This window comes from Sinocyclocheilus grahami, unplaced genomic scaffold, assembly GCF_001515645.1.
Source record: "Sinocyclocheilus grahami isolate Dianchi unplaced genomic scaffold, SAMN03320097.WGS_v1.1 scaffold58.1, whole genome shotgun sequence".
In the NCBI taxonomy this organism is placed as follows: domain Eukaryota; kingdom Metazoa; phylum Chordata; class Actinopteri; order Cypriniformes; family Cyprinidae; genus Sinocyclocheilus; species Sinocyclocheilus grahami.
In genome coordinates, this window is record NW_015505237.1 from 1,396,042 (window position 1) to 1,406,122 (window position 10,081).

At 35.5% G+C, this 10,081-nt stretch overlaps 1 protein-coding gene across 1 annotated transcript in view; it reads left to right on the forward strand.

Moving 5' to 3' along the window:
- Nucleotides 1-6,270: 6,270 nt before the first annotated feature.
- The window catches only part of abcf1 (ATP-binding cassette, sub-family F (GCN20), member 1), an 18,559-nt gene continuing 14,748 nt past the window's right edge, over nt 6,271-10,081 (forward strand). The window contains exons 1-6 of the mRNA XM_016270906.1: nt 6,271-6,490; nt 7,683-7,729; nt 8,070-8,147; nt 8,475-8,610; nt 8,693-8,727; nt 9,178-9,288. Of these exons, the coding sequence (XP_016126392.1) occupies nt 6,433-6,490; nt 7,683-7,729; nt 8,070-8,147; nt 8,475-8,610; nt 8,693-8,727; nt 9,178-9,288 (465 nt within the window). The 5' untranslated portion in view covers nt 6,271-6,432. The remainder of the gene's footprint in view (nt 6,491-7,682; nt 7,730-8,069; nt 8,148-8,474; nt 8,611-8,692; nt 8,728-9,177; nt 9,289-10,081) is intronic.

The following is a 10,081-nucleotide window of genomic DNA, read 5'->3' on the forward strand; positions in this document are numbered from 1 at the left end:
GTGACCAAATGCATCTGCGGCTCAGGCTCGGGTCTGTCGGAGGGAAGACAGCAGGAGTGGGAGCAGGTTGAGAGCGGGCCGGTGCTCCTGAATGCCCAGCGCCACCAGAGCCCCGGCCAGCATTGAGGTCACTTTGGGCAGCAAGGGAGGACGAGCCTCCATAACCTGCCAACATAGATAAAACACTCAGATTAAACCAGAGATGACACGATAACATGTTGTTTTTCAATCAGAGAGCCTCAGCAGATGTCCAAGGGGGCCGCAGGATGGCTTAAAGGGATAACTCACCCAAAAAGGAACAGTCATTTACTCACCCTCAGGCTTTTCCAAACCTGTATGAGTGTCTTTCTTTTGTGGAACGTAAAAGAAGATATTTTGAAGAATGCTGGAAACCAAAGTTGCTGATATTATTTTATTTTTTCCATATTATGGAAGTAAGCGGGACCAGCACCAACATTCTTCAAAATATCTTTGTGTTCATTAGAGAGAAAAAAAAGTAAATAATGACAGATTTTTAATTTTCGGGGCGGAACTATCCCTTTAAATGTACTTCAATTAATACATTATTATTAATATATGAAAGTCATACTCTAAATTAAAGTGATACATTTTTTTTATGAAAATATTTATTTCCTAATGCTCAATAACTATTGTTTTTAATTGAAATACAGTTCTTAATATAATTAATTAATATAATAATAGTAATTAATAATTAGTTCTTGAAACTTGTGGAATCACAGAACTAATTTAATACCATTTATGTTAACTGTTTGAAAAGAAGCTTTGTCATAAGTATCATTTGAATTTTATGTTGGCCTTCAAGTCAAAAAGGTTGAGAAATACCGCAATTAAGAGACAAGCGTCAAAGGTTATAATACCGGTTAACTCGACTTAACAATTTTTCTGATAACTTGTTTTTTTGGGTAGCTCTGACCACAGTAAAATCTCAATGTAAAATCTTGCTCCATATCTTCTGATTCTATGCGACTGTAAAACATTTTTTTCAGCTTTCAGTATCTCTTCAGTATCTCCTTTTTACAAACAAGTCTACTATATTTTAAATTAAGGGTGGTACTTAGGGAACTTCCACTTTTAAACAAATAATTTCATATAATGAGGCTGCATTAGAAATGATCCTTATTTGTCTGTTTGATTAGAGCTGTACATTTTCCAGCATTCTCTATATTTATCTGTAGGGGAGTAACTAGTTACATGTAAAGGAATTACGTAATTTAATTACAAAATAAATGTTACTCAGTTACAGTTACTTGTGAAAATGTTAACGATTAAAAAGGGGGTTACATCTGAATATTTTCACACACACACCCACATAAAGATTTAATTGATTTCTTTCCCAAATTGCAGTGACTGCTCTAAAATATGAGACGGCAATGTTTCAGGAGTTTAGTACACAGAATAGGACACGTTTATTCGATAACTGTTTTATTTGCTAATTGGGTTTATGCATATGCTTTTTTTTTTAAGATGAACTGTTAGATGCATGTGCTTCCTGTCATAGCTATGCAAAGATTTGATTTAAAAAAACAGTATCATAGCTATTAGAGTATTTCTTGTTATGGTTATGAATCTGTAAAAAACCTCAGAATGATCTCAAAGTAAAAAGAGGTGCTAAAGTCTGATTTTGTGGAGGCTGTGCTTTAAAAATAAGTTATAATCTTAATTCAAATGATGAAGGATTCTGAAAGTCTGACAGTAATCAGTGTTGAGTAAATGATGATCAGTTGAAAACATTCATTAGAAATTTAGAAAAGTAATCAAATGTAATTGGTTACATTAATAAAGTAATTCAAATAGTTACACTACTTATTACATTTTAAATAGGGTAACTTGTAAGCTGTAACCTATTACATTTCCAAAGTAACCTTCCCAACACTGTTTATCTGTCAGGAATATCATATAAAGCTTGCTATCTTAATGTGACATTAGATTATCTGTGACAAAATCAATTTTTTGTCCTCTAGCTGTGTTCTGTTCCTCCTGATTATTCTCTTTTTCTTTGTATTTCACTATATTAATATGAAAAGACAACAGACACTGTGCAGATGTGGTCTGCTACTATTATCTCCACATCCTCACTCACATCTCTTTCCTGGTTTTTCACACAGCGCTTTAAAACAAAACTGTCCCCCCCCCCTTTTCACTTCTAATCCCCATCGGTTTACTGAAATAAATCTGGAAAATTCAGCTTTTATCTGCTCAAAATGAGGGAAAGCACTCTGAAATATCCATCAGTGTTCCAGTTAATGAGGGGAACGTTTTTATTAATAAAAAACAACAACATGCTGACACCAAACTTTTAAACAGGAGTGTAATATGATTCAGAAATTTCTTTTCACTGACACTTTCTTGGAAAATAATAAGAAAGAAAACTATTTTCCTATTTAATTAAAAAAAATTATATAGAAAACAAGGATTTAGTTGCAAGCAAACCTCACCTTTTCAACTTTATGCCGGTGTATTCGTCCATCAGAGCCAACATAGAAGGTGGAGAATGCATCATATGTTCTGAACAGAAAAAAATCATTAAGAAGACACAAAGACGAGCACAGAGCAAGGTTTTGATGACCGGTCACAGCATGTCTCACCTGTAGAGGTGGCTCTTGTCTTTCTTGTAGAAGAAGACCAGAATGGAGTGGAAGGGCAGGCCTTTGACTCTCCAGCGAGCTTTGATGGAGCCGGCTGGCCGCTCTGTTCAGCTGGCATGCGTGGTGGAAGGGATGGGACAGGGATGGCTGCTTAATGGACAGGTAACGCAGACTGTTCGGAGGAGCCAAGGCCCATGATGCACTGCTCAGGGCCCTACAGTTTTCATTCAAGTGAAATTCGGTTGTCTGCAAATCAGACAGAATCTGATTAGAGATCAGACAAGTCTAATTGATCAAAGCTTTTGATTTTGATTAATTAAATTAAATATAATTTGTAAAGTTGTGTAAAAAATTTTATATTCTTTACACTTTGAAAATATTTGGGTGTACAGATGTTAAAGGGATAGGTTACCTAAAAATAAAAATTACCCCATGATTTACTGACCCTTAAGCCAACCTAAGTGTATATGACTTTCTTCTTTCAGAAGAAAATAATCAGTTATCTTAGAAAAAGTCCTGGCTCTTCCAAGCTTTATAATGGCAGTAAATGGTGGTAGATTTTGAAGTCCAATAATTGAATAAAGGCCTCCTGAAGCAACTTGATGCATTTGTGTAAGAAAAATATTTATATTTAAAAATTTACAAACCGTAATCTCTAGCTTTCGCTGAGTGTCATACACGTGTTCATGAGTCATCGTGTGGATGATGTAGGCATTTTTATGAGGGATGGATGCACTTGTTTGGGCTTCAAAATCTCGACCCCCATTCACTGCCATTATAAAGCTTAGAAGAGCCAGGACATTTTTTAATATTACTCCGATTGTATTCGTCTGAAAGAAGAAAGTCATATACACCTAGAATGGCTTGAGGGTGAGTAAATCATGGGCTAATTTTCATTTTTGGGTGAACTATCCCTTTAACCCTTATTTTCAAAATTGTTTTTAAATAAAATTTTCATGGTAAAAAGTGTTACAATGTGTACCTGACATAAATTCCAGCACTGTTTCGTCATCGGTTGCCTGCCGCCATGGTTCCTGACACACCCCACCCAAAGAGAGACACCCCCTCTGCACACAGCCATTCAAGTCAGGGTGCTGAGGTGACCTCGATGGAGTCTCAGTAAGATGACATCCTCAAGCTACTCAAAGAGGACCAAACATGAACTCTGCCATCCACCGCTGCCTCGGATTACTCACTCATCCACAAAGAAGCGTCTGTCCTTCAAAACCTAACATTTAAATCACACTAACAAGATCTTCTTCATTACATTTATGAATTTTGCAGACATTTTTAAACAAAGCAACTCAACAATGCATTCAAAGTCTACATTTTATCTTTATTTTGTGATCAGTTTTTGTTTCCAAGGAATCTAACTCATGCCATTGCTAACATTGCTCTACTAGTTAAACTTTTTATTTATTTGATCAAAAATACAGTTAAATCAGTAATACTGTGAAATATTATCATTTCAAATAACAGTTTTCCATTGTAATAGATTTTAAAATGTAATTTATTCCCGTGATTCAAAGCTGAATGCATTACTCCAGTCTTCAGTGTCACATCCTTCAGAAATCATTTTAATATGCTGATTTGCTGCTGAAGAAACATTTCTTATCATCAATGCTGAAAACGGTTGAGCTGCTTAATATTATTTGTGGAAACTGTGATAGATTGTTAATTGTTTCAGGAATCCTTGATAAATAGAAAGTTCAAAAGAACAGCATTTATTTGAAACATAAATCTTTTGTAATATCATAAATGTCTTTATTGTCACTTTTGATCCCTTTAATACATTCTTGCTGATTAAAAATAATAATTTCTTTCCAAATGACTACAAAGTTTTGAATGGCAGTGTACAGGCACACCTTATTAGTCATAAGTGCAAAACTATTACAATGAACACACAAAAAAAATTCAGATCAGTAAAATGTCAAAATAAAAAGATGATACATGGACGAAACTACATTAACTAAATATTACTTTTACATCTCAGGTGAGAGATTAACTCTAATGCTGCAGGAGCATATGATCTACGTTAAGTCAAGTCTTCGAAAAATTCAGATCAGTAAAATGTCAAAATAAAAAGATGATACATGGGCGAAACTACATTAACTAAATATTACTTTTACATCTCAGGTGAGAGATTAACTCTAATGCTGCAGGAGCATATGATCTACGTTAAGTCAAGTCTTCGAAAAAAAGTTTATTTTAAAGATACACGATACAAATCATTGCAAAGCAACTTTACAGCAAATTAAGTTTCTACAATATTTAGTGGTAGCTTATCAGTGGTGACTCAGTTAATGTACATATGGCAGAAATGTACGGAAAAATCAATTTAAGACGTAATAAAACAGATGAACACATTACTGCCAGACAAAGGCAGAAGGAAAAGGTACACAAGCTATGTGGTGTCAAACCTAGTGAGCTGCCAACCTAGACAGCATTTTGGCCATCACAGATGTGTGCAACACATTTAGATGTCCAACAATGCTGTCTGAGCAGGCAGCTCACTAAAGAGTGAGTGGCAGCAACAAATGTGAGGCAGAAAAAGGGCAAAAGCTGACAGTGTCAAAAAAAACCCTAGTAAATGACCAACTTAAATAGCATTTTGGTACCTATGATGGCCGTGCTGCATTTCTGGATGCACAAAAATGCTAACAAGACCTTAATTCATAAATACATAATTTAAAAAAGGGTGGAAGTGTGTAATGCATTGCTTAATCATCCGTTCGAATTAAATGAAGCCTCGTATCCACGTCTTAGATTAGACAACTATGTCATATTTACAGTAGAGCAGTATTTACAGTGATCAGACGCAGCCTGACACATGATGCACATCACGCTTTGGTCACACTTTTCAAATCAAGACTTTCACTCTGAGCTGACAACCGAACAGATACTACCAATTCATTCCGAAACAAAGCGAACGATTCAAAAAAGACAGGGCTTCTGCTGAAAGCGATCAAGAATCATAGGTTTCCTGTGTGATTAGGTTGGACACATAACTTAATAGTTAGTCTGTGAAGTCTTCATATCGATACATCATGCCGGTCATTTGCTAGCCGTCCTGCTTGTAAACATGAGATGCATACCTGTCCACCCTGAATCTGATGAAGTGCTGTGGACCGTCAGCTCACTGTGCAGAGATGCGAGAGTCTATCCAAATCTGATTGACGCTAATTTCTGTGTGATTTAGAAAGAATATGAATCTGTTGTTAACGTTACACAAATGTCACTCTCCTTATGTCCTTGCCCAGCGCCAGTCTGCGCAACTGCGCATGCGTGCATCGCCTTCTAGAAGCGGACTCTGGCCGTTACAGCGGCATCCAGCGGCGAACGCGACATACTGCAAGACGCTCACGCCCTTATCAACCCAGGCGACCTTCTCTTTTCAAAATAAAAGTCTTAAACACACGGTCTACATTGTCATGAAAGAGCCATGGATAGGACTCACATTTAATTTTATTTAATTTATATATATTAGTATATATCAATATATTTATATTATATTATATTATATTATATTATATTATATTATATTGTATTATATTATTTCTACAGGTTCTACGGCTTTTTCTTTGAAATCACTCGTTTCAGGCAGCGCCAGTGCAATACCTTGGGCGGCCTGAGTGAGGGTGTGGCGCTGTCGCGAACAGAGCTCCCGGCGTTTGAGTGTGTGTAGCAGTGCGCGGATAGGCCGCATGTGATGTGAGCTGACTGAGCTCCAGTGTGCTCGTGAGCATTGTCAACTGTGAGACATCCCTGAGTCTCATTTAACATACCGTATTTTCACTCCCTGTGACAGAAAAGGTTTAGTAGAAAAATGCCAAAGAAGTCAAAAGATGTCGCTGAGTGGGAGGGTGATGATGAGCCACAAACAGGCAAGATTATGCGTTTCTATTAACGTTACACCACAGTCTGTTCATACGAACGACATGAATATGATTATTGAACAAGTTTACATGATGACAACTCTGCTATTAATAGATTTTTGACAGAGGTTGTGATTTATTATATTGTTTGCTTATCCCCTTCGCTTACGACAGAAGCGAGTTTGTGGTGGTGCATTCATTGCATCTCTTGATCAAATTTAAGACCATATTCGCTTTTTGATCCACGTTTCAATTAGGCCTGTCGCAATAATCAATATATCGGCTTATCGCACAATATATGTACATGACCTCAATAATCTTTGGTGATGCAATATATCGCCCATTATATTTACTTAAACATGAATGTCACCATGTTTTGTGCATTGCACGTGCGCCTGTGTCTTCTGCAGCTTCTCCTACATAACGTGTAGTCATGAGGTGCTAGCTCAAATTATAAAAATGCTTCTACAAACAAAGTTTCATCTGCAGATATGGCCTTGTTTAGGGATCTGTGCCTTTGTGCATGCAGACATCTGACTGCTGAGTAGAGATTGTGTTTCTCAGCAATAGTGTGCACCCTTAATTTACAGAGAAACGAAGGTCTGGGAAATATCTGTAGATGGAAAAATCTCCATACAAGTTCTTTGTGCATTTTTCTTTTTTGCACTTTTTGTTAGAAAATGTTTATTTACTATTCATTCAAGTTTTTTAAGGTATCTAATATTTTGATACTTCATTTCCATGATCTAAATATTCTTAAATTAAAAGTGTGTAGGCCTTCTTGCATTATTATGCTGCTCCATTATGATTATATATTCAGTGGCATAAAATGGTCTTTAAAATGACAATAATATCGCTTATCGCAATTATTTCTGGGGCAATATATCGCACAACAAAACAATGTTATCGTGGCAGGCCTAGTTTCAACTGTGCAAGTTTTAAATGCTGATATAGCGGTTGTTTCAAAACCTAGTGAGCTGCCTACCTAGACAGCATTTTTTGGCAGCACAGGAACGTTCCCCCCAAAAAAATGCTGTCTCGGTAGGCAGCTCACTAGGTTTTTTGAGAAAGCTGTTGTTTTAAACCTATACACAAACTATTCTTTCTGTGGCATTGTCATACTGCTGTCAAATAGCGCGTGTTCATTTGAGTGTATTTCTGTCTACAAAAGTGCTTAACATAATAATTTTTCTTTGTTTAGAAAAAAATGTCAAAAAAGGAAAGAAGGATAAGAGGGGGAAGAAGAGTGTAAGTTTTTATTTGTGTTAATTCATGACTGTGGTTTGTTATAACTTTCATTATAAGCATTATGCTTGAACTCAAGAGTTCATTCAAGTTCGTACAAATGTAAAAAAATCCAAACTATTTTTATCTAAGCATTATATGATGTTTAATTTTTAGTTGCTCTTATTAATATTTAATTCATATTTGTCTAATGATATTTCCTGAGTTGCACCAGCTCTAACAGAACCAAACACAATTGCAAAAATAATAATAAATACATTTTCAAAACCAATACCTCTGACTGACATCAGAATTGTTTTATGCATATTTCTGCATTTTTATATTTTGATCTTTATCTTGACAGTTTTTTGAGGAGCTGGCATCAGATACTAAACCAGAAAAAGTAGAAGAGCCACCAGTGAAAGAGGCACAAGGGAAACAGGTGCATTATCTGAATTAATTCCAATGTTTATAAATATATTATATAAAGTAAAAATATATTTGGTTACACTTTATTTTAAGGTGTCCTTGTTACAGTGTAATTATACATTTCAGTACTGAGTATTAATTAACTACATGTACTTACTATATGGTTAGGGTTTGGCTTAGGGTTACTCGCATGCAATTATGCATAAATTATTGTTATTATAATAGTACATTTAACATGCGTTTAAAATAAAGTGTTACCATATATTTAATTACATTTAAAGTACATTTAATTACAGTCAAATATGGTATGTTTTTGGATTGCTTTTTCGTTTGCTGTTAGCCTCAGAAGAAAAAGAAAGACAAGCGGAAAGGGAAACCAGGAGACGATGAGGATGATGATGATGATGCAGAGGTCATGCAGCGCCTCAAGAAACTGTCAGTGCAGCCCAGTGATGAAGATGAAGATGAAGAAGAGGGTAATGTCATAAACTTGGTTTGTGGCAGCATGTCACACATCACACCACATATTTAACATCATGGTTTATTTTTGTTTTGCAGTAGTTGCTCCAGTCAAAGGAGGAAAGAAAAACAAAGTGAGCTGCTTTGATATGCTATGCGGTACTTCTCTTCACTGGGATGCACTTTGTGGACAGAATCATTTTCCTCCTGCTGCACAGTGTATAGAACAGTGCAATTTCAAAAAGTCATGGTGACAACCTTGTGAAGACTTACAGAAAACGTTTGACGTCTGTCATTGCCAACAAAGGGTATATAACAAAGTATTGAGATTAAATTTTGTTATTGACCCAATACTTATTTTCCACCATAATTTGCAAATAAATTCTTTAAAAATCCTACAATGTGCTTTTCTGGATTTTTTTTTCTCATTTTGTCTCTCATAGTTGAGGTATACCTATGATGAAAATTACAGGCCTCTCTCATCTTTTTAAGTGGGAGAACTTGCACAATTGGTGGCTGACTAAATACTTTTTTTCCCCACTGTGTATATATATATATATATTTTGTCTTTCTCTTTCTGTCAGGGTGGCAACATATTTGCTGCTCTGAGTCAGGGGCAAAGTGATGACGATGAAGAGGACGCAGGCGATGATGACGATGTTGATGAGAAACCCCAAAGCAAGAAGAGCTCAAAGGTGCGTGCTTCCCGTTTCAGTGTCAGTCATTATGTATCAGGTTTAGTTTATATGTACATGCATAGACTTATATACACATACATGAAATAGACATAAACGTATGTTTAGTTTTATGGGAAATTAGTCAGTTTTATTTATATAATGCTTTATACATTACAGTTAAATCAGATCAGTGTATCACAAATTTTAGTTTCATATCCATGGAATTATTATTTTTATTTTAGATTTCAGGTTAAAATTGATATGCATTATAAGTTTATATAACTAGTTTATTATCATTCGTCAATGTTTACCCTCACTAGTTAGTTTTAAAATACCACGTAGGCTCTAAATTAATATTAAGCACTAAAATGAATTTGTAGCAAATAGGAACTAATTGAATTGGCAAAATGCTGTTTAAAATAGTTTCATGTGGAGTACAAGTAGTTTTTCTGAAACTTTATAAGAATAAGAATTTACGATTAAATTGCTACTATAAACTGCTAAACTACTACTATTTTCTTGTAAAGAGAAACTGCGTGGACGACATTGTTTGTTAAATTCATATTTACATATTGTTTCAGTAGTTTTAGTGGCTATTTGTACTATCGCTGTTCATGATATTATCTTTACAGCATCATCAGATTTCATATACCTAACCAACAGTACATATGCATCACACACCACATAACTCATCCTCTCTAATATTGTGTTTATTCCTCTTTCAGTCCCATTCCAGCCAATCCCTCATGTCCTCTCTCTCTCTCTCTCTCTCTCTCTCTCTCTCGCTCGCTCTCCCTTTTTCTCTTCCTGA